Genomic DNA, 25,669 nt, shown 5'->3' with positions numbered 1-25,669 from the left:
TGCTCTCTGTGTACTGAGCCGGAGCATGGCCACAGACCCATAGTACGCAGCCTGCAGCCATGCTCTCAAGGTACTGCACTCCTGAAGCACAACTCTGCTGTTATTATCTACATGGCATTGCAGGCAACCGTGTCCTTTTTCTTTTTCATCCCAACTGTGGATTGCACAAATGCCCCATGACGAATTCACTCCACCTCATTTCCATAATTTCTATGACTTTGGAAAATGATGTCATTAGTATTTTTGAATTTGTTGTTTTGTTTAAGTGTGGACCTTTCACAGAGTATCTGTAGATAATGTTGGCTGAAAAATGATTTCACATAGTGAAAGCTTTTAACAAAATACAGAGAAGGCAAAAGACTAAACCAATTATAGGAAAAAAACATCTGCTGGCAGCGAAAGATCAGCAATGATGGAGTAAAGATAAACAGAATGATAATTTCAAAATCGTGGCAGCAGCCACCGAAAAGGCCTGCCATACTACGACAAATCACCACACCCTTGTCTTCAAATTTAAAAAAAGTAACAGAAGTAGAAACTGGAAATATCCTCAAAACCCTTAAACCATCGAGATGCAAAGGGGTATTATGTCCCGCCACGATTATCAAAGATTGCTCAGAAATCGTAGACCCTTTCTGAACTAGATTTATCAATGCCTCCTCCTCATCCAACCTAGTCCCAAACAGCCTAAAAGTAAACCTCCCTCGATGCACTTTCTACCAACAACTATCGACCCATCACCACAGTACCTTTTCTAGTAAAGATACTAGACAGTGCAGCATACATACAAATTCAGTCCCATCTCGAAGCGAACCACGTCCTAGGGATGCACCAGTTCGGCTTCCGCCTGGATCACGCAGAATCAGCACTACTGGATTTAAAACTGCAACTTGACGCCTTCAAAGATGAAGGCGAACCGGCGCTCCTTCTCCTCCTGGACCTATTGGCTGCATTCAACCTGGTTGACCATAACACATTATACCACCATCTCACAACTGCTGCCAACTTCTTGTACGAAGCCACCTCATAGATTGCATGCTTCCTTCCTGGCCAACAGGTCTATGAGAGTCTTCTCAGACACTGCAAGTGCGCCCCCTATCCCTCTATCCTCTGGAGTCCCCCAAGTGTCTTGTGTCTCCCCCTTAATCTACAACATCCTCACCAAACCCTTGTTCGACCTCCTAGACTCTATCACCATCTGCTACTCCAACTACGGAGACAACCCCCAAATTCTCCTCCCTCTATCTGGATCTTACCTGGATGATGCACTTACCAGTAACAAAATCTATGTGACCATCCGAACCTGGGTGGGGGCCCATCCAATCCTGGATGGGGGCCAACTACTTATGCCTGAATGACGACGAGACAGAGATTCTACTAGTGGGCTCCCAGGCTCTGCTTAAGAAACTCAGTAGTGAATTAACCTCCTTCACCATAGATGGATTCCAGATACCAGTCCCCACAACTGTAAAAACATTACAGGTGCACCTGAATCTTCTGTCAAGCATAGCATAAACAACTGCACATGTTAACACAAAGATTGCACCAATAAGTTAGAGGTCAAGTAAACTTAAAATTCAATGTTACTTTTGCGTTAGATCCCTTCAGTGGTTACTGAACAAAACAATGCAATAAGAACAATTTAAAAACATGTATAGATATATTGACAGATGTATTAGGACATTCAAGACAGATATTTTGATTTGCTGAGGACAGATTAAATCATTAAACAAAAGATGGGAGGCTGATGCATACATTAATGATATGCTCTAGATTCCGGGTCTGCAACCTTTGCTCTCCAACTGCTTTTCACTTCAACTCCCATTAACACTATCCATGGTATTACTGGCGAAGAATCATGGGAGTTGAAGTCGAAAACATCAGGAAAGCCAAAGGTTGCAGACCCCTGCTCCAGATGTATGAAATATGTCCTCCCAAAAAGCAACAAAAAGCACAAAAACGAGATTGCAAACTGGCAGGACAATAAAGTCTCACAAAGAACAGGAGATAAAAACAAACGAGCATACCGACTCTGCTCCACACTTCCCCTGGCAACCCAGGTTCGCAAATAAGAGAATACATGGGGCAGAACTATACAAATGAAAAGAGGAGCACCATGTCCATATTGCTGTTCATCCACCATCACTGCTGGGATTTGATCCTGCCCCTGCCACCTCTTGCCTTCCAGTGATCTACTAGCCAAATGCTGTCTGTGGGGTGTGTGTGTGTGCGAAGAAGAAAGAAGAGGAAAGAGGAAGAGGATGAGGAGGAGGAAGAAGAAGAAGCTTTTTCGTTCTGCTAATACTTTTTCCTTACTCAGTGCTGTTATTCCTACCATGGATTCTTTCCACTTATAGCAGCCTTGTGCTTTGCTGTGTCATATGGCCAGCTCCTCCATTGATCACACCTTTTCCAATGTTCCATCTGATTCTACTAGCTCTGCTTTTCATTTTTTTATCAACTGCTCATTTATTTATGTCCTTTGACTACCCTCTGCCCACCCGGTTATCCTTGCCCTCTGCTCTGGCACTCATGATGTGCTGTGATGTGTGCATTTTTTATGTTCTCACTGCATCTCTCTCTTCTTACATACACCCCGATTCTTCCTGTATGGCTCTATCCTCAGGTATTACATCATCCCTGGATTTTCTCTACCCCTCACTGCCTTTTGTTCCACTTCGTACACCTTCTCCAACTTGAAGTTCTCCTTCGATCCAAACTACTTCTTATGTTTTTAATCTCGGTTTTTGCTTAATATTCAACTTCTATGCTTGGCAATATTTTTCTTCTTCTTGACCATCCAGACATCAGTGCTCCCACATTCTATTCCGTGGACTATGTCAGTGAATCGGAGATGGCAGTCCTTTAAAGGGTTAATCCTAGTGCTGCCCCCATGACCCTCTGTAATTGAAACTCATTCACTCAGTTTTCCCTGTCTCCTTCCTTATTATCAATCTCTCTTTAACTTCTTACTTAGTTTGTTTCCCCTCTTCGCTTAAGAAAGCCTCCATCTTTCCTATTAAAAAGCCACCCCGTGACCCATTGCCTTCTTTTAATTATTGCCTTATTTCTCATCCTACTTTTCTTTCCAAACTTCTGGGACACATGGCTTACAAGCCGCTATCTCACCATCTTACAGCTCACTCTCTAACCTGATTATCGGTCTGCTTTCTGTTCTCGTCATTGTACCGACACAGCTCTCCTATAAGTTATCAATTGTTCTCCTTCAGCACGTCACAATAAATGGTCAGCTCTTCTTATTCGGTTGGATTTGTTTGCAGTTTTCGTGGGTCACCGCTTTCATGTCTTGGTATTTCAAGCTCTACTCTTTCTTGACAGTCCTCTTATCTCTCTGCTTGTTCTTACCCCGTAACCTTGGCACACGGCTCTTTTATTTTTTCTTCAAACTAATGTTTTTCATTCCTACGACCTCCCCCACACTTGTCTTCCAACCGCAGTATATTATTTCTCCCCATGCCTTGGTTTTTCTTTCGTTTTCTCCTCATAATCATGATGTTATTTGTTTATCCTTTTTTTGTCTTTTTCATCTCCTATTTGTAGCCTCATTGTATTTATTTTATTGTGCATTTGTAAGGCGCTCATACATCAAGTACATTTTGTTCTAAAGTGCCCACAGGGCAGCTGGGAGGGAACATGGGAATGAGAGGCAAATATAACAATGAAAGAGAGAAGTGGTCCTACTAGGCCTTGTGAGCAGTCAGAGCATTCAAGTGCAGAGAGAGCGAGAGAGAGAGAGAGAGGAATGAGGGGGTGGGGGATAAGTGCTAGGAGTAACAAGGAGGAAAGTGCTAAGGAGTAGGTTGCAAGCTGTTAAGTGACTGCCAGAGATCATTTGGTGAGTGGTCAACTGCCAATAAATAAGTGCAGGCCTGTGATAGCACAGGCCAGTGGGCACCTAAGGCAAGTGCATGGAGTGGGTGGATGCTGAAAGCGAATGGGGGTGAGTCCAGGACCCGGGTGGACGCATAAGGGCCCTGGTCACCAATCTCAGTGACTTTGGGATTTAGCACATGAAAGAGGGGGAAGGAGGAGGCGAACAGGAAAGTCTTGAGGAGCTTCTGGAATTTGAGGAGATCCAGCTCAAGACGAAGAGGAAGGAGTAGGCAGTTTCATAAGAGGACGCTAGCTGAGGAAAGAGATTGTCTATCAGCTCGCTATTTAGCAAATCGCTTAAAACACAGAGAATTGGTGCCGTAGGCACATTAAAGATCTGGAAGGAGTGCATTTAGTGAGAGCAAGTTGCAGATCGCATGGTTCCCAGCCCCAGACAGCCTTATGGATGATGCAGAGGGATTTGAAATTGATCCTGACAGAAACCTGGAGCCAGCTGAGAGTTTTAAGGGCTGTAGAGATGCAGTCCCTGGGCTTGAGGCCAAGGATAAGTCTTGCTGCCCTATTCTGGATTTGCTGGAGGGGAGGTAGAGAGGAAGAGGGTATATTAAGTAAGAGGCTATTGCAGTAGTCAAGCCTAGAGAGTACCAGAGCTCTGGAGACATTGAGCTTCTGGCAAAAATGAAGGAAAGGGAGGATTCCTTTGAGGAGGTGGAGTTGAAAGTGGGCCTTCTTCGCAAGGTCCTGGTCGGGAGGGAGGAAGGAGAGAGATGAGTCAAAGATGACTCCAATGTTTTTGGCTTCAGATGAGGGAAATGGGGTGAACCCATAGAGGGTGGCCAGAGTGAGGGAAAGAAATAGGGGGCAGGAGTCCCAATGGGAAGGATCTCAATCTTGCTGGCATTGAGACAGATATCATTGGAGGTACTCGAGGACTGGATGGCAGATAGGCAGTCAGGAATGATGGAAGAGGAAAGGAGATGCTCAGAGGGAAGTTTGAAGCACAGATGTGTGTCATCTGCAGAACACTGGACGTGAGGGGAGTAGGTGGAAATTAGGTGTGCAAGTGGGGCAAGATAATTGTTAAAGAGCCAGGGAGAAAGGTTGGCGCACTGGGTGGGAGATGGGAGAATATTTTATAGAATATATTCTAGAATATTTATACAAATCTGCCTTTTTTACTTTTCAGGCTACCATAATGCTTACTCTATCATTGATATTTTCTTGTCTTGATTGCAGCTCTTCTCTCCCCCTGGCCTCCCTGCTACTGTTCGAACAAACTAGCACTAACTCCTCCACTGTTCCCCTACTCTTGTCTCGCACCATGTTCTCTGTTCTCACATTTCTTCTACTCTAACTCCTCTTCACTGGCTTCCCTTTCTTCACATGGTCGCTTTCTCCATCTGCGTTGTTTTTAAATGTCTTTTCTTGTTTATTTCTACAATCCATCCCATTTTCTTTGCTCATCTTCTCATTCTGTCTTATTTGTTCCTATCCCAACTGTGTTGAGCTATATTTTTGCTCCGTTTATCCCCTTACCCCCATGCTCTGCAATTCTCTCCCAATTTAATTATGCTCACATCCCACTCTTTCTACTTTCCGCTCCCAATTTACTTTCTTCCTAGCCATCTAAATTGAAGACACTTGTTTTACCAGTTCTATTAACCATTACTTGAATTGGCAACCGATTACTGAGTTTTGTACAGTGCTTTTGCACAAGTGCTCTATAAATTTAAATAAACAAACGAATGAATGAATAGACATTTGGCTTCATCCTAACTCTGGAAATTTTACAAAGGACGACTTACATCATTTTTACTCGCCACTTTATGCTTCACCGACTCATCATCCATGTCTGCCGCTTCGTCCTCGTCGGACACCTCTGCAGCCTCAGTGCTGCTGCTGGGGCCATTGTGTGGGAAGCTCTTCAGCTTCTTCCCCTTCACAAGAATCTTCCCCTTCAGTTGCTGTCTCAGGATGCACGACAAAAAAAGAAAAATAACTATTTTAAACAGATCTCCATAATACATACCAGTACAAATACTGATCTTGGGCAGATGACTTCAATTAGTTTGTAATATTAATGCCGATTATTTCATCTACACAACATAAGGATACAGGAAGTGCAAATGAGTGCCCTTGCTTCTTTGCAGAGCCTGGTTATATTGTGACAAATACATTAAGGAAATGCTTCACTGTGAGGAATAGGCCCTCAAAAGATGTGTGACAAAAAGTACAAATAAAAGTGACAAAAAACATGTTTCAAAAAGCAAAATGTAGCAAAAAGAGTGGGTCTTGGAAACGCGAAGGATGATGAATGATGGTGTGGTAGGTTTTGTTTTAGTAGTGTATGTGTTTGTGGTGTGTAAGTGGGACTAGGAAAGTTACCCGAACTACCCTGTTCCTTGGTCGACCAAGGCATAATGGTGAAACGGAGTTACTCATATCTTCATGTCTGTTTTGTCCCTGGTTTCTGTGCATGGTCTGCACAAGAATTACGGTCATTTTGTTTTTGGTCTCTGTCCACATAACAGGGGTATATATGGACAGGCAACCTTTGGTTGTCTTGGTTTCATGGATAAACAAAGTTGTCCAGGTATATACATGGTCATCACTGATCCGACTGTCCGAGATGTTCAAGTCCATGCTCTGTCCATAAATTAAGGTCATTACATCCATGTTCTCTGTCCATGTAGCAAGGGTCTACAAGGACAGGCATCGTGAGATGTCCATTGCCTTTTACGTGGTCAGCCTTGATGTGATCAACGTAATTTGACCATGTTTTGTCCATGATTCGTGGACATCCATCTTTGATTTTGATAACCTCCTAAAGTGGTGATCTTGTGTGAATTGCAATCAACAACAAAGCGGGGTCAGATAACGATCAAATACCTAAGAGAGGAAATATCACTTACAAAGCCAAAGGTTGGGGTAACAGTAAATAAAAAAAAGAGCAAAAGATACACGAAGATTACAGAGAGGCAAATGTATAAAATTAAGAGTGGGTGCGGTTTAATAATGTGTCTTCTAGAAAGCAGAATAAGGATGGCATTCATCTGGTGGAATTGGAAATGATGTTGCAACGGAGGCGATGCTGGTGAAGCAGGGGGGTATTGCAGCATTGTGTAGAGTCCCACAATCCACCCAGGTTTAACACTGAATCCCCCTTCAGCAGTCACATCTGTTTGGGGCAGCCCCATAAAAATTAAACAGAGTTAGAACAAACCCTCACACTACACTTCGAGGCAGCTAAACGGATAAGAGTAAACAAGTTAAAGAAGAGATCTTGGCAAATAGTTAAAAAACGATGGAGGGAGTGCAAGCCAAATTGGTGCAGCTCGGGCATACGTGGGCACAGAGACCCACATGAGAAGGAAGTACATGGAGTACAGTGAACTAAGGTTGTCCCCAAGATACAAATGAAGGAACCTGTGTGCCTTTACAGGGTGAGCTGTTGGGCACTTGAGTAAATGACTAGTGGGGTAAGGAAAAAGGCAGAGGCCCAGACCTACCCTTGCTCAAAGATCCAGAAACCATGACTGTAGGTGTCTGGAAGAGGCTCTGGCCACTGTAAAAGTGGCAGGAATTAGCCTTCGCAGATAGCAGGCGCGGGCTTGGGCCTGAAGATGCAGCAGACAACAGGGAAGGAGGCGATGATTTACCATCATACTGCCTTTTCCAAATCTAATGCAGCAATGAAACGGCCGGGAAAGCCCCAGGAGAGACGACATTGATTAACAAAGAGGTCTCAAACAACCTCATCAAAAATAATGGCAAAGGATGCAAAGAGCGGACTGGAAGTTAACACTAAAATTATGTACCTCAGAGTACGTGTGGATACACCATAGAACACCATCCAAGAGTTCAGAAAAAGGAACACCAGTGAACTACATGCGACACGCAAGGAATTCCCAAATGAAGCCAGCCGATCAAGTAAGAATAAGGAAGCAACAAAAGAAGCCAGCATACTACCACAGCGAGTTGCTGGGTTCCAAGAAGGTGCGGTGGAGATTTGGGTGTCGATACCGAAGTTGAAATTGAACGTGTGTCAAACACAATCGGACAATGGGCCAGTGTGGATTCACATGCTCCTCTCATTGGCCCGATCATTGAGCCTACGAAAACGAACCAGATAATATTAAAAGTGGCGGCTGTTGGATTTTTAAAGTGGTGTTGGCTAAATGTTTCCCCTCAAATTAGTGAGCAAAACAAAGTTTTTATGACTTGCTTGGTATGGTGCATGTTACAGCATTCATTTCAGGAGAAACAGGATAGAAATCCCTAAGATTTAAACCAGGTCTGTAGGGGATCGCATTAAATATGCTGGTGCTTCAGCTGACCAATCACCAACAGTGCACGGGAGCATTTCACTGCAGCAAATCAATGCATAGTTCTGCTGCAACATCATCGAAGCAGCACCTGGTGCAGTTGTGACTACCACAACACTGAGGAAAACGTCAATTGTTAAGTTCATGCAAATGGATATCAGACCAGTAGAACATAGTAAAGGCCTTGGATGTGCTGCGTCACTGACTGGAGCTTTAATTTAATTGTGTGGTATGGACACAATTTGAGTGTTTCATGCACGGTAACCTTGTTTAGGACTTAGGGTGCACATCATCAGACTGCAGAAGCTACACGAGGTGGTAGTTTCTTCAAAATTGTAGATTAATCTTTGTTTCAGATAAATGAACATATTTCAGAGGCAGCTTGTTGCGAATAGTGTGTCCTGGGCGGGCACCATTGATGTTGTATGGGGAATTTTGAGCATCTTGTTGAGCTCAGAGTAATTGCATTCTTTGTTTACATATTTGTTAGGTGTTGGCAGCAGACAACAATACCATTCAGTTTTTGCTTAATAGAAAATAACTGTTTAAATGGAATTAACTGTTTATTTGTATGCGTGTATTTGTCTCGGGAGGATAGCTCAAGGGCAACGTGCTCACCTTGGAAGCAAAGTGACACAGAGCAACACAGGTTCGATCTAGTATTAAGCGCGTTATAAATAACTTATATTATTTAATTGGTTACATGTTCGCGTGTCATTGCGATGATAATGGGTGCCTTTAGTTACCCATTATCAGAGGTTGTTTTGTCTTTAGTGTGGCGCAGCTTTGCACCCCAACACTCTGCAGAGAGTTAGCTGCGGGTGACAGTGCCTTCCTATGCCTGTCATGAAAGGTCAGGGTACGTTCCTCTGTAACATGCACCGTGCCTGCAAGGCTCCAGGAAAGCTCTTCCTGGGACTGATCGGGCTGACGTAACGTACGTTTGACACCTCTGGGTTAGAGGAAAGATCACAGGGCTACATATATTCTTGAAAAAAATGTTTGTTCCAACAAAAATAAAAGTTCATTAAAGAAAGCTAAAAATCACGCTGTGTTATAAGCTGGAGGAAAATTACATTGGAAGAACAGTCAACACTTGGAAGATGGACGGGTGAAGCAAACTAAGGGTACATGATGTAGATGCACCCAAGTCCTTTCCCGTGATCTCCCAAACAGAAGAGAGACCACACCGCAAGATGTGCCAGAGACAGCAAGCACGAGGCCGGGCAGCGTGGAGCCTGAAAATCCATTACTTATCCAGAGAAACTGGAACAGAAATTGAAAGATATGAAGCAAACCAAGAAAACATGGCGATACAATACAAGTTAAATACACAATATCCATCATTCAAAGTTGTGGTGGATAAAGTTGTGCTGCATGATGTGGCACACCATAATTCCTGCATGCGAGAGATGCCTCTGGTCAGCTGTTTTTTGTCAGTGATATAATGGTAACACAGATCCAATCATCTCAATCTATTAATTTTCAATTACACGATGCAGTCCATCCTTTTGACTTAATGTGGCCGACATTCCAGAATGTGGTGCTTGGTGAGCAGTTTTATAATGTGGACCTGATTTTGCACCCATATAGAATATGGCAAAGCTAATAACCTCAAATGTAACCAAACCCACAACATTGGGCCTCATTACGAGTCACCCGGTATGGAAATAACAGTGATGGTAAATCCGCCGCCACTGTTGTTTCCATACCGGGTGATCTCGAGTCCTGCAGGCGGAGGTGTCATTCCCGCCAGGTCTGACCTGGCAGGTTTAACACCACCCGCCTGCAGGCGGATGTGGAAACACGGGCACCATCACAAGATGGTGCTGGTGTTTCCACTTCCCCATTGAGTCCTATCGGCTCAATAGGAATGGGGATTTACCAAATTCCGCCTACGGAATTCCCGGGTCACCGGGGTCATAATGCCCCGGTAATTCCAGGAATCACAGAGGCGGAATGGTAATACGAGTCTGGCGGTAACTTGCCGGAATTTCAGGCACGGTTACCGCCGGACTCGAAATGAGGCCCATTCTCATTTTTATTTAAATTTCCCTCTCTCATCTGCAGAAAGGCATGATGTACCACCAGCGAAAAGGGGTCTACACAATGGTCAGACACAGGCAAACATATGCAAACCCTCTACTGTGAATATACAGGCATATTCATAACAAATGCCACCGGCAACAATTGTTGCATTAGTCGACTTTCTTATACACCGGCGGTGTCCTTTACAGGGCACTTTGTCACTTACACTGCAGTTTAATGGGTTAATATCAATCTATGAAGAGGGGACTCTGCAAAGACTCTGTCAGAAACTGTGTCCTTTCTCACTCCCTCCCTTGTCATACAGCCTGCACTTTAGGCACTCTTCCCCATCCAACTCTCCCATTGAACACACAAACACCAGTATACAGGGTTTATATTGAATCCTTCATATTTCAATACCCATATAGCTAATCTTTTATCTTGAAAACTTTTATAGTGAATGTATTTAGGGTGGGGTAAAGGGTTATATTTTTTGGGGAACCGTCGGGATGGGTTTTTAGGGGTGGGAAAAAGGGGTTTGGGGATGGACACCCCACAAAAAAATGCATTAACTACAACATTTTTCGAGATAAAAGATTTGATATATGTTAATGGACATTTGTACTGCACACTATCACCACTGGCGTGGTCCCCTGGCGCTCTGGCCACGCTGAAAAGGGAAGGGGGTGAGTTAGTGGGAGCAAATTAATTCAATATAAAGACATGTAACCACAAACACCTTAGCATGTGAGCTGCCCCTCTGCATAAACCAAGCATTGGAAAAAAAAGTCGTAAGTATGGCTTTGTGCTATGTACTAACCTCCGTGAGAATGCCTCCACCATTGGTAGGTTCTACGCTATATAGTCGCTGCAAAAATCCAGCGACAAAAAAGACAGATTTTATGTAAAATATAAAATTGCACTTTATATGTGGGGGGAGACCCCCCAAAGCCTCCATACAACAGATAGATAATTACCCTAACCCACCGCTTACATATATATGCGTGAAAAGTGCGAACACTTTTTTTTTCAATCCATCTTTTTTTACACTGGAATTTTCGCGTGTGTATACACATCTATAAAGGTGTTATTGTAAGCCATTTCTGATCAAAATTAACACCCCTGTTCTTCAAATAAATACAAATACATTTTCGGGAAAAACATTTTTCTAGCTATGTTCAATATGACGATGCGTTGTGTCTGTGGTTTTACAAGATTCTTGGGTTGAGAGGATTCAGGCATTTGTTGGTAGTCGAAAGCAAAAAGGATAAGCACTGGGAGGAGTAGAGTCTCCCCTCCTCCTTTGTGCCCCAGGGCAGATGCAATGCACACTGGTGGACAGCGTTAGATGTGACCAGCAGGGCAGCTGAACTTGGGCGACTGCCCCAGAAGTGATCCACAGGGCTGGTGTACATTTGCTCAGAGCGTATGGGACTTTTCAGTACACTGGCTAGCTTTTAGTAAGTAGTCCCCGACTGTACGAGAATGTCTCAGCAAGGCGCGACACAGTATTACCAGAGTATGATGGTGTGACTTCCTGGATGTCTTATCAGTGACCAATGACGTAATGCGTAGGGAGCCTAAACTCCATTTTTACACTTTTGAGTGGATGTGGTGCAAACATGTATGGTGCACGTATTGCACATGTCCTAACACCTCCCCTGCATAATGTGACTGACACTGCCCCAGCATAGTCAGGTTTAAAAAAAGAAAACACTGCACACTCTTTGCTAGCGCCCACATAAAACTCTACTCTTACTAGAAACGAAATGTATTTAAGGATCTGCCAACAGAAACAGCTATGAAGAAACTGAAAATCTCTAGGTCAGGACCACAAACATGCACAGCATACTACAGATCCGAGGGTGGCCCCTGGGAGGCAGTCTGAGCAGGTACAGTGCTGGCACCGGTCACACAAACTTGCTCGCACATAGAACAGTGCAGTGTGGACAGAAATCGTGCAAGCATCACTGACAGGTAAAAACAGTGCCACTAAAGGTGGCTGGATCCTTGCCTGCAGCAGGGTACAAAAGTAATAAATAAGTAATTATTTAGGAAGTGGAAGTGCAAAGTGAATGGGTAAATCACAGGCAACACTACCATTTCTATAAATGAACTGCAGCATGCAGGAAAGTGCTTTCGCTCTCCATTCAAGACACAGGAGTCCTGCAGAGAAGTGCTGCGCCTGCACCACTCAAGACACAGGAGTCATGCAGAGTAGTACGGCCCCTGCACCATTCAAGACACAGGAGTCCTGCAGAGAAGTACTGCCCCTGCACCATTCAAGACACAGGAGTCATGCAGAGAAGTGCTGCCCCTGCACCATTCAAGAGACAGGAGTCCTGCAGAGAAGTGCTGCCCCTGCACCACTCAAGACACAGCCGTCTCGCAGAGTAGTACGGCCCCTGCACCATTCAAGACACAGGAGTCCTGCAGAGAAGTACTGCCCCTGCACCATTCAAGAGACAGGAGTCATGCAGAGAAGTGCTGCCCCTGCACCATTCAAGAGACAGGAGTCCTGCAGAGAAGTGCTGCCCCTGCACCACTCAAGACACAGCCGTCTTGCAGAGTAGTACGGCCCCTGCACCATTCAAGACACAGGAGTCCTGCAGAGAAGTACTGCCCCTGCACCATTCAAGTGCCTCCATCATCAAAGACTGCGCAGACACCTTGGCCCCTTTTCTAACAGCCTTGGTCAACGCCTCCTTCACCACTGGGAGAGTCCCCGCCTGCCTAAAGGAAGCATGGGTCCGACCCCTCATAAAGAAACCCACACTTGACCCCACCTCCCCTAATAACTACCGCCCCATCACCACTGTCCCTTTCCTCCTCAAGATTCTAGACAAAGCAGCCTACCTGCAGGTCCAGCACTTCCTCGAAGAACAGAACCTCCTTGGACTGAGACAATCCGGCTTTCGCCCTAGGCATGGGACAGAGACCGCCCTACTCGACCTAAAAAACCAAATGGACGACGCAAGGGACCAAGGCAAACCTGTCTTGCTCCTTCTCCTGGATCTGTCGGCAGCTTTTGATCTTGTAGACCACGACATCCTCTGCCACCACCTCTCCTCCACAGCCAACTTCTCTCAAGAAGCCATTATATGGATCACCTCCTTCCTCCAAGGCAGGACCATGCAGGTCTTCTCTGACCTAGCCACTGCATCACCCTCTATCATGCTATGTGGGGTGCCCCTAGGCTCCTGCCTCTCCCCCACCCTCTACAACATCTTCACCCGCCCCCTCTTCCTCATCCTTGACGCCATGGGCATCTCTTACACCAACTACGCCGACGACACACAGATCCTTCTCACTCTGACAGGCGACTATGACACGGACTCTGCTACCCTCAACAACATCTACAACACAATTCAAATGTGGATGGCTATCAACGGCCTCTGCCTTAACTCCGACAAAACTGAGCTCCTACTCGTAGGCTCCCCTGACACCATCAAGAAACTTGACGCTCAGTTCAGCCATTTCACCATTGACTCAATCACGATCCCAGTACTTGACACGGTAAAAACACTAGGCGTCTACCTAGACTCCAATCTATCCATGACCAGACAAGTAAACGCCATTGCCTCCTCGGCCGCTTACCATGCAAAACTCCTTAACGCAATCAGACCTTATCTGTCAAAAGACACCTGCACTAACATAGCCAGGGCCATAACCGGCTCGCGACTTGATTACTGCAATATTCTTTTCCTTGGGACCTCCAACAAAAATCTTGAGAAGCTCCAAGTAATACAGAACAGTGCCCTACGCGCTGCACAAGGCATTGCCAAGAGAGAGCACATCACCGCTGCCAGAAAAGCTTCCCACTGGCTCCCCATAAAGGAGAGGATCCTATTCAAGGCTCTAAGCATCACCCACAAATGTGTCCATCTTGCCGTCCCAATGTACCTTTCGCAGAGGATCCACCTGGTCTCCTCCACAAGACCCACTAGATCACCCTATGCCAGCATGCTCTCAGTACCCAGGGTAAAAAGGACCAGAGCAGGGGGCACCAGTTTCCCGTACCTCGCTGCCGTACACTGGAACACCCTCCCTAGCTCCCTGCGCTCTGAACCCTCACTGACCGCCTTTCGGAAAACCCTGAAAACGACCCTGTTCTTCTAACAATTACATGGCCTAGCCCTCATAATTGTATTCTATGATGTATTATGTGATATATCTGATCACAGGTCACTGCCTTACTGTAACCCAAGGCACAACCTGCTCACATTGTAACTAAGTCTTCCTTGCAAGTAACAGTGCCACAATACCCCCGGGCTGCCTGCGCGCTATATAAATTTAATAAATAAATAAGACACAGGAGTCATGCAGAGAAGTGCTGCCCCTGCACCATTCAAGAGACAGGAGTCCTGCAGAGAAGTGCTGCCCCTGCACCACTCAAGACACAGCCGTCTCGCAGAGTAGTACGGCCCCTGCACCATTCAAGACACAGGAGTTCTTCAGAGAGGTACTGCCTCGGCTCACTTCAAGGGATGGCAGTCATGCAGAAAAGTACGGTCACTTCCCCATTTCAGACAAGGCAGTCCAACAGGAAGTATGGTTATTGCCCTATTTCGACTAATCAATAGGATCAAGAGAAGGAGGCCTTACCTATGTTATTTTTTTTTTTAAATTTGGTTTAAAATCAAACCTTTAAATTTGTTTTTACAAACATCAATCCCATCTCATTGTAATTCAATAAATCCTCTCATTCCTGCCGATCCCTGGTCGACTCTTGCATCTTTTTCATAAGTCAATCATTAAGGTTGAGTTATGTCCACTTTCAAAAAATCTTTTAAGCTCTATCAAAAAAAAAGACGGTAAAGGGAGTATCAGCTTCATATCAATCCCATTAAACATTTTCTGCCACCGTTCGTCGGCACACAATGAAGGATGTTTCTCGGTCCAGGGGCTCATGAATTGATCGCACATTTCTCAATTTGCCACAGAACAGTAGCAGATGTTTGAGGGTTTCCACGTCACGTCAATAGAATCTGCATGCTGGGTCTATGGATGTGTTACTATTAGAATGTATTTAATATCTTCCATGCCACCGAGTTGGTCTCAGGGCACTGTAGACAGGGCTACACAGCCAACATGCCAGCTGGCCCCAGGCACTGGTGAAACAACTCATTACTCGATGTTGCACTACAAATAAAACAAGTCAGTTTGTTAATAGGAAAGCTGAGAACACTGTGCGTTGGATCGCGCTTCGGAGACAGGCAGTTAGAGGAATAGATGTTCTATACGCCAAAGGTGTTACTGATGGAAGTTAGCTATTGGGCCAGGGGAAGAGAAGGAGGGGGTCACAACCCACCACGGCTCTGCTCGAACAGCACCATTTCCCCCTTAATAAAAGCACAACCATCCAATGTCTAGAGCGAAATGTACATCACAACCTTACAGAGTTTACTGAAGGACAATCCCTTCATGATGGAGTGGGTGCGACTTGTATTCCCCGATTTTAAACAGAGACTGCTGTGGGACAGTGGGCCGCATTATGAGTTTGGCAGTATTTTCATTGGAATTACTGCAAAATACAGTTATTGGCAGATTCTGGGTTGCGGTAAAACCGAGTCAATCCCCATTTTTAGGGTCCATAGGAATTTTGTCAGATTTACCCCGAGTGGTAACTTCTCTTTGCTGCAGTAAATCTGTGATTTTTAGAGGTAAAGCGGTAGATTTACCTCCAGCTGCTGCTGGAGGTAAATCCTCAGTTTCACCTTCAAAGTAGGAATTTGATGGTGCAGTAAAATTGGTAGCAGTTACTGCTTAAAATATTCTGCAGCACCGAACTATAAATGCGGCCCACAGTCCTTCCATGGTACAGAATACAATGGGCCATCAGCACAGAAGCCATCAATATTGACGTCAAACGGAAGGGCACAAGCGATAGGTTTTAAACAGCGATCATGAAACAAGAGGTTTTCCTGGAAGGACCTTTTGGAACAGATGTTTCCCCTGATCTGGATGTGCAGATCAGGTGGAACACCTCAAGTGAGATGGTTGCCAAAGCCGAGTAGTCGAAGTGGGTGGGAGCGGGGAGTAGTCGGGATCAGTGCTCCTCCATTTTCTTTTCAAACTTTTACTGTTCCTATACTTTTTATTTTAAAAAGAATCTGTTCCGTAATGGTTGAAAATTGCACTGCAACATTCCTTTAAACAGCAGGTGTGTTTGTTTGGGGCTTTGGACTGCGCGTCGGAGGGGATGTGGCGAGGTGGGTTTGTGGGGAGCGGGGAAGGTCAGTAGGGAACATAGTTCCACTGCTTCTTTTCATACACTTCAACCACTGCCAAAGCCTCTTCACATGACCGACTTGCCATCTTCCGAGCAGTGGCGTCGATAGGGGGGGGCGCTGGGCTCCCCCTCTGAAATTCTGGGCCTCTGCTTGTGCCCACCCTACCTAAGGTGAGCAGTGACCTTGTTCTGTGTTCGTGGTGTTATTTGTGACACTCACCAAGGCAAATGTCTGCATATCACACGGCAAATACTCTCCTTTTGTCTCAAAGCTAGCAGTGATCTCGTATGCATTCTGGCGTCGGTATGAACAGGAGCACGAGCTGCTTCTCAGGTGTTCCTGCCCGGCTTCTGCACAGGGACCTCCATAGTGTCCAGAGCAGCTTGCAGCCCCTTCCCTCAGAATGAAGGGCACAAAACTGCTAATGATGGGCCATTAGTCACTGAATGGTTTCGTGTCTGCATTCTGATGGGAGGGGAGGTGCAGTGGAGTGTGGTTAGTTGGTGTGCACAAAACCCTCTCTGCATGTGTGCTTGTGACGTCACACATTACTTTTCATAGCCCTGCCCCAAACTTTCATCTGTTGCCCTCCCTGTGCCCCTCCTAAATTTGATTCCTGGCGACGCCACTGCTTCCAAGTTGTGGAAAATGCCTGGTCTCAGGAAAAGACTAACTTGTGCAAAAAATAAAAAAGATGCAATTTGCTGGCAAGCCATACGCCCCTTCAACATTCACCTGCTCCAATTACAAAACCAAAACGCAATTGAGTAATGCGAACGCAACCCAAGAGACAGTTCAAAAGGAAGCAATGTTTCACTGAGCAGCAGAGTGACATGTCTTGAAAGATACAGATACCTTGGTTGCGCAAAAGGGAATACACTCTCCGTAGCTGTTGGGGGCTGCTCCGGATCACCGGGCAGCCCCATGCTCAGGTCGGGTGGCGCCCGACAACACACACACTTCGGAGCGCCCATGCTGCATACTCAGGGGTGGGGGTTCTGCCCACCCCGCTCCAGAGCACCGGAGCTCCGCACACGTGGCCAGGTCCACCTGGCCACCGCGGCCCCGGCTCTGGGGGCACCCAGGCCGGGGTCGCATCCCCAACCCGCCTCACATGGCTGGGGGACCCACAGGGACGGCGTTGCCCGGCAGGGGCACCGTCCGGACGGCGTTGCCCGGCAGGGGCACCGTCCTTAAACTGGGCCCCGTCCGTGGGCCCAGCCCCAACAGCGCAGCACCAGCCTGGTGCAGCAGGAACGACGCTGGAGCCAGAATGGGAGTGACTGGCGAGCCGGAAGCGGCTCGCCTCTTTTATTATGTTGGTCGTGTGGCTACTGCCATGTGACCCATTACAACATCCTGGGAGCTACCATGCTCCCAGGAGGGGTTAACATGCAACACCACTCCATTTTTTAATAAACAACAAAACAAAACACATACCGCTAATTACCCACTACTACTCCTACAACCACTCTACTAATACACCCTTTATTAACCTGGGTGAATGGGTTCACTATTACTGAATGCCGCCATTGTTGATCCCCCCTGGCACCATTTAAAGCATGGCCACACTATGCAGGATCACAGCTTCCCATCGCCACTTGAATGTGCCATTTTAAGCAAGTCCAGGGTCTGCAGGATACCAGTCTTCATGGGGATGGCTACTGAGTCCACATTAAGCAACTGCGGGTCTGCAGGAGACCAGTCCGACATCATCCATGGGCAGCTATTCAGGACAGTTCAGTTCACAACTCAGGTCCGGCAAAGCCGCACCTGGGGAAACCCCGGGGCCACATCGGCCAGGTCCACAGTCTGGAGGGCACGCCTCAGGGGAGGATGGTGATGGCAGCCAGACGATGACACGGCCTGGGTCTGGAATGATCGCCCCTTGGAGGACCGGGAGCCACCTCTACCTCCTTAGAGGATGGCGTACGGCTCACTGTTGCATGGTATTGTTGGCAGTGCGGCAAACCACTCCCACCACATCTCCTCCCATCCCAGGGCTGTTAATGGGAACATTAGCGGCTAGTATCTGGGGCCACCCACCCTCATGTTGGTGTGGGGCCCGGCGGCCAATCGTGGCCTTCGCTGCCAGTTGAGGACTGCTAGCCTAGCTCTTGTTCTCCTGTGATGGAAGGTGAGGGAGGCGTTGCAGGCATGACTGATCTCCTTACTCTTGCCACGCTTGACCCTCCGGGGCCGGATGCCCGCAGCTCTATTCTGGTGCAATGTCACCATTGAGCCCCTTTTTCTTATTTTGTATGGGCCCTTTGTGCTGGGCCCACCTCCCATGGGGGCCGCATCAGCTGTTTGCCCCCCCCCTTTGTGTGCATCAGTCCCTACATCCGTGGTGCCAACACAGCGCGTGTTGCGGGTGGGGGAGGGGCAGGCAGCTCACCTCATTGTAGTTGTTGGGAGAGGGGCAGGCAGCTCAACTTGTTGTAGTTGTTGGGGGAGGGGCTAGCAGCTCACCTCCTTGTTGCGGCCTCAGCCGCCACAACACTTCTTGGGAGGGGGGCACCCTGCTGTTGGGCGGCACCCGCCCCGCTCCTGGACCGGGGCCACCTCGCTCTTGAACCGGGGCCGCCTCAGCTGTGTGGCAGCCCTCACCTCTTTTCCTGCTCCTCGCGGGGAGTCCCCCGTCAGATGGGAACGAGGGGCAGCCGACCTCCCCATTGCGGCGGATGCCGCTCCATTGCCTGTTGTGGGGGCGTGGGGCCTCACCCCTCTCCCCAACGCGGGCATCCGTGTGTTGCGGCCACGCCTCCTCTCATTGTGGCCGACGCCGCCCATTTGTTTCTCCCCCTCCCCTGCTGCGGCAGAGTCCGTCTCCAGGATGGGGGAGGGGCGCAGCCACCCACGCGGCCGACGCCGCGGACTTCCTCCGTCTCCCTCAGGGGACGGGTATGCAGCTCGCCCACCATGTTCACTACGCGGGGCCCAGTTGGAGTCGGGCCCGCCTCACCATTTCCTTTCGAGGCGCGCGGGGCCCCTCTTCCTCCTTAGCGGGCCCAGTTGGAAATGGGCCCGCCTCCCTCTGTTGCGTGCGGCGATGTTTTCCACACCTTGTCTGTGCGGCCGATGCCGCGGGGTATTCTCACTCCCCACGGGAAGGGGAGAAAACAGTTTCCTCCTTCCCAGTGGCGGTGGGGCCAGACATTCCTCCACATGCGGCCGACACCGCTTCACACGCAGGGCTCCAGCCCTCGTCGCCATTGTTGGGGGCTGCTCCGGATCACCGGGCAGCCCCATGCTCGGGTCGGGTGGCGCCCGACAACACACACACTTCGGCAGCGCCCATGCCGCATACTCAGGGGTGGGGGTTCTGCCCACCTCGCTCCAGAGCACCGGAGCTCCGCACACGTGGCCAGGTCCACCTGGCCACCGCGGCCCCGGCTCTGGGGGCACCCAGGCCGGGGTTGCATCCCCAACCCGCCTCACATGGCTGGGGGACCCACAGGGACGGCGTTGCCCGGCAGGGGCACCGTCCGGACGGCGTTGCCCGGCAGGGGCACCGTCCTTAAGCTGGGCCCCGTCCGTGGGCCCAGCCCCAACAGCGCAGCACCAGCCTGGTGCAGCAGGAACGACGCTGGAGCCAGAATGGGAGTGACTGGCGAGCCGGAAGCGGCTCGCCTCTTTTATTATGTTGGTCACGTGGCTACTGCCACGTGACCCATTACAACATCCTGGGAGCTACCATGCTCCCAGGAGGGGTTAACATGCAACAGTAGCCCAACCGTAAAAATCGTATCATCGTTTTTTTTCCATTCCTTTTCAACAAAGGACAAAACAGTAAATAAATTCGTCAAGTATTATGCGAGCCTACGAGAAAATGTTTGTCTGTTTATGTGAAGAGACGAAGCTCGTTAAACCCTTACTTAACCCTTCAGCCACTCCCAAGAGCATCCACTACAGTTTAGAGCGGCAGTCGAGAAAGCCAAGGTAGCAGCAGAGGGCGCCACAGTCTAGGAGAATCAACGGATATAAATCAGGCAAAGCGCATTGTTTCTAAAGTCACGTGATACATTATGCCGCGTCTTTCCGACTGTTGTCTCATCTTGGCAACCATAAAAACAGGCCCGAGGAAGAATGTAACCTTTCCTTCACAGAGAGAGGCTTCCTCACGTCATTTGTGTTTACAGGAAGAGAGGTGGCAAGCCAAAACGGGCGGGACGAACAGAGGGTCTGAGGCCAATCAAATTGCATAAATCACTTCCTATCAAGCTTTATAGCAGGACACGAACATATTTCGTTAAGAGCAGGAATTAAGATTTTGTTTTACATTTTTTTATTCTTTTTTGTTCATAGATTATTTTACAACTGGAGCTCCAGATTAGATTTTGCAATTCAAGTATTTTTACTTGGAAGTAAAATTGTTTTTCAGTGACATAGCTCTCAACCATTTGTGTTGCAAAGGCGGGTGAAATCACCCGATTATGCATAGCTCTCAACCATTTGTGACTCAAAGGCGGGTGAAATCACCCGATTTTTTTTTTGGAGGGTGAGAAACCCATTGATATGAATGGGCGTGCAGGAGGCTTGGCGGGTGAGTCAGCCCTTTACAAGGCGGGTGACACCCGCCAAATGCGTGTGAGTTGAGAGCTATGGATTATGTTTTTGGCGGGTGAGACGTCCATTGGAATGAATGGGCGTGCAGGAGGCTTGGCGGGTGAGGCAGCCCTTTACAAGGCGGGTGACACCCGCCAAAAGCGTGTGAGTTGAGAGCTATGCAGCGAGTAAAGATATGTTCCCGTTTCCAATGAAGTATTTTTCAACTCTAAAAGCGGTACCTTTTTGTAATCCATACTTTTTTATAATCCAGTAATTCATGCAATTTAAGGTTATATTTTTACGTTGCAGTTCCTCTTTAGCTAATAATAGAACTTCCTGTGGCACTGATCTGAACATACCAATGGAACTGTGTGAGTGGAAGTAGGGTGCTGCATCATCCATGTCCCCTTTTTTCTCCTATTTTTTTGAGAGTATTTTTACTTCCTACATTTTTATATTGGGAGCATATGCCAGTTTTTAGGGAATAAAAGTGGTAGCTGTGCACTATGCGCATGCGCCATCCAATATTCAGATTTCAAATCATTATATACAATGTAAGTCATATCCTTACTAATATCCCCACAACATTTAATATAATCATGTCTCGTCTTTGGGAGGGCCATCCTACCTACAGTTTTTTATTTCGTTATATTGTTTAAAGCACAGACCTAGGTCAAGAGTGGAGGAGGGTTGTATGCAGTGTAGGTAGCCGACATTTGGGCTGCCATCTTTTAACAGTAGTGCAGTACTGTGAGGTATGTGCGTTCGTATGTTATGTTACTTGCCATTTGTATAGCGCCTTATATATCATTGGTATGACCTCAAAGCGTTGGTAGGTTGAACGCCCTCGGGTACCGTAGTTCAAGTCAGTAGAGAGGTGCGTGGGTGCACTGGGTATGTGTGCAGCTGGTGTAGCTAGCGATAACTGCTTCTTAGCGATAGGTGTGGTGCTGAGGAAGTCAGTTGGATGTATTCAGCCTGGTGGGTGGACACCCTGACTGGGTTCTGGCTGCGTTAGGCCTGAGGAACACCTATGCTAGCCGGAATGTGCTTCAGCTAGCTGTGTTTTATTAAGGTGATGAGGTGTTCGTGGGGTTGTGTTCGTATGTGAACATCGAGGCCGAAATATCAGGGGTATAGCTGTGTTCTAGTTGAATGATGGTGTATAGAAGAGAGTAAGCGTACTGTTGTGATAGAGTGGGTATCAGTACAAGCGCCTGAGAGCAGGCACGTGAGTAGGGCAGTGGGGACATACATAGCGACTTGTGCGTCCATTAGAATTAGTCCCTGGGTGTCGTTGAAAGAGCCATGTTTTGAGAGATTTGGGGGTATTCCTAGTTGACAACGGGATCGAGTTCCAGAGGGTGGGTGCATGACAAGAGAAGGATTGTTTGTGGGTCCCCTCTTTGCGGACAAGTTGTGATTCAAGTTGGATGGTCTATTTGCACTGGTGTGCTACTTGTGACTGCTTTGTAGATGATACATGCAGTCTTGAACAGTGTCCTGGCTTGGAGCGGAAGCCAATGTAGTTCGCGTAGGATGGGGTAATTCGGGCCAAATTTCTGTGCTCGTTTAATCAAATGTGGTGGACTGCTTTTAGGGGAGCCAAGTGAGAAGCTGGGAGTCCTCTCAGGAAAGGACTGAATTAAAGGAGAGCGATTGCGAGTTGTCACAGCTGGGGACTGGTTTCCTGTCTGACTGGTTAAGGGAAAGCAATGGAGAAGAAGCCTGAAGCAGGGTAAGGACGTCTGCATTGTGCCTGGTAGCTACCCTGCTGAAGTGGAGGAGAAGCCTGACGCACGGGAAAGAAAGCTGCCTTGTTCCTGGTAGCTATCATGCTACACTGCAGAGGGAAACCCGAGAGCCCAGCTATACCTAGAGGTGGAGAAGAGGCCCACACCGCTCTGATCCAGGAGCCCAGAGGAGCTGGAAGAAAGACAGCTCATGCTAGCCTGTGGGAAGGGCTAGGCAACCTATACTTCCTCAGTGAAGAAGGGACTGTGGGCAGCTTGACTATTCCTGGAGGGTGAGAAGGGGTGCGCACAGTTTGAAGCAGCCGCGTAAGAGACTCCTTCCTTACTCTGAGTGAAGCTAAGAGAGAAGATACCTTCAGAGAGAGGGCGTGAGAGTGAGGATACACCGTGAGAGGGGATCTACAGTCAAGAGATCCCAAGAGGAGTGAGAGTGAAGGTACCCCAAGAGAGAGGAACAAGAATCAAGAGACCCCTCGAAGAGTGATAGAGAGTGAAGACACCCTGGCACAGGGATGAACGAGAGAAACAAGAAAGGAATAACCTGGAGTGAGTGTGTGAAACCCTGGAGGGGAATTGAAGAACTTCGGATTTGAGTAAACAAGAGAACACAGCACCCTGAGATGTCATGCGAAATAGAGACTGAAATACCTCATGTTATTTTATTTGGGACTATTTCTGTAACATTTAGCCATTACAGTGGCACCTGAAGAACCTTATACCCAGGTGAGAAAACCTGGGAAAGAAGCAGTAGTCAAGCATCTTTCTAGTTGTTAAACCCTTTAGATTTATGGGTGTTAGTTTTTCTATACCTGTAGTAGGCTAGCATAGGACTGGGGATAGCTTTTTATTGCTTTTATTCATCCTGACAGGAATACCCTTTGCTTGAACACGTGAGTTTGAGTGTAGTTTTAGAATAGGGAACCTGGTACTTATAGTTAATTTTCATTGTTTTTTGTTTGTTATTTTCTTTGAAGCTGGGCAAAAGGTCAGACTTAATTGTAAAACAAGATAAAGAAATCCATGGATATGATGTCCTAGAGTCCGAGTCCTACTTCTGGTCTGCCACACACCCTTGGGCCCAACATCCACTGGCTCAAGTTGGCAGTGGTTCTCCTCTGAGTCACCCCATTGACTGCCCCTATAAAACAGCAGAGGTATCACAATCTTTACCACATGTCCTGATACCCCATCACAGGGGTCTACAATTATTTCTAACTTTAATAGTTTCCTCATTTGTGATGGAATATGTCAAAAAACCTTAATATCTAAAGATGGGAAATATTCTATAGAAGCTGTCTTTGAAAGACCATTATCTCTCCTAAACTACAATATCAACATATTTCCGAAAATACTGGCAGTGGGACTAGAAACGGTACAACCAAAATTCAAAGAGTGGCCAAATAAATGTTATTAAAACAGGAAAACAGAGAGAATGTTAACAGATGACTGATTTAATAGACATCCCAAGACTGAAATACGTGGTTTGTAGGGCTGTTATCAGATGTGAAGGCAGCGTTTGAGCAGTTCAATTGGCATTTTCTGTCCCTGGCTCTAACAAATATGGCATTCAGCCTGAAAAGTATGTGTTGGGCGATTTACAGGAACCTTCAGCAAAAAACAAGTTAAGATATTCTACCCTTCACCGCATATCGCTGGGCACAGGGCATATGTGCCAACTCCCCCCTTTACTGTTTGTCATCCATATGGAACCACTGGTGCAAGCATGAGAGAATGAGCAAACCAAATGCCCAAGTAAAACCTAAGCCCACCATAACATGGAGCTTTACCATACTGATGTACTATAGCTAATGTGTGACTCAACGCATGCCAGGATAGTCAAGGAGGTAAATAAGTTCCAGCGTGCATGCGCCTGGGTGGGGTTTTGAAATTAAATACAATAAAGTCCAACATTTTAAACATATCCAAGTTACAGTATTGATTCTGTAATTTGGCCAATACCTAGGATTTCAAATGGGGAAACACAAAGTTACATACTTGTGAATAAGTATCAAAAGTAAGTCTCAGACTTAAAGAATTGATAATGTGCAGCTCCAGATATTGGTAGACATGTATACCTAGGAAAACTTGAAGCTGTAGAGAGGTCATCCCTAAACTAGTAAGTGAGGGGACGTGGAAAAGGAGCAGTTAGTAGTTCCTTTGAGAAAACTGCCTTAAACTAGTACTAGTACTGGGGATAGGAAGAAGTTGAGGAATCTTTCAGACTCCATGGCAACAACCATGGGAAATGGAATGAGGGTGCGACAAAGAAATTCAGCACATAGCCCGCAAATGGGCCTTCTAGCCCCACCTATAATAGTTCTAACTATGTAAGATGGGATCAGAGTTCTTAAGGTGCCCGGCCAGCTATATAAAGATGGCAGACCAGTAGACTTTTTAACCTTAAAACAAGACTTAAATGTAAATGAAACAGCAAGCTTTTGATATGAGCCCTTGGGAGCAGTGAGCTATCCAATCCTCTATATGAAAAAATGGGGGAATACATTAACAAGAGTGAAGCATCTCTTTCTGTTAAACTGATTTCATGGGTCTATAAAGCTTTGTTGAAGGAGGTGAACATGTTTCAATGTCAATATATACTGAGATGGGCAGAAGATATGAATGGGTTACCTTGGATAACTAGAGGCCAGGGCGGCACTTTTATCCAATACAAACGGAATGTGTTAAAAATATGTGTTCGATGATTGGTGCACGCGAGGCCCCAAAAATTGCCGTTTGGGTTCCAAGATGGCCGCCGGGGTGAGGAGTCGCAGCTAATCCGCGCTCCGCCCGGGCCGCCAAAAAAACAGCACGACCGAAGCCGTGACGGACCGTCACTCGACCCCCCCCCCGACAGTTGGAAGTCCCCCCCGCACCTCCCCGGCGAGGAAGCGTCGCTGTGGCGGATCAATTGGCAGACGAGATC

General features: G+C 47.1%; 1 protein-coding gene across 2 annotated transcripts in view; it reads right to left on the bottom strand.

Annotated features, from left to right (window-relative positions):
• Positions 1 to 25,669, bottom strand: part of PLCD1 (phospholipase C delta 1) — a 447,477-nt gene that overhangs the window by 64,381 nt on the left and 357,427 nt on the right. For both annotated transcript variants that reach the window (XM_069647688.1, XM_069647687.1), the window contains exon 9: positions 5,661 to 5,819. In XM_069647688.1, the coding sequence (XP_069503789.1) occupies positions 5,661 to 5,819 (159 nt within the window). The remainder of the gene's footprint in view (positions 1 to 5,660; positions 5,820 to 25,669) is intronic.

Source organism: Ambystoma mexicanum, chromosome 2q (genome assembly GCF_040938575.1).
Source record: "Ambystoma mexicanum isolate Mex_15411 chromosome 2q, UKY_AmexF1_1, whole genome shotgun sequence".
In the NCBI taxonomy this organism is placed as follows: domain Eukaryota; kingdom Metazoa; phylum Chordata; class Amphibia; order Caudata; family Ambystomatidae; genus Ambystoma; species Ambystoma mexicanum.
Note: the sequence above shows the minus strand (reverse complement) of the source record. Positions and strands in the feature narration are given on the sequence as shown.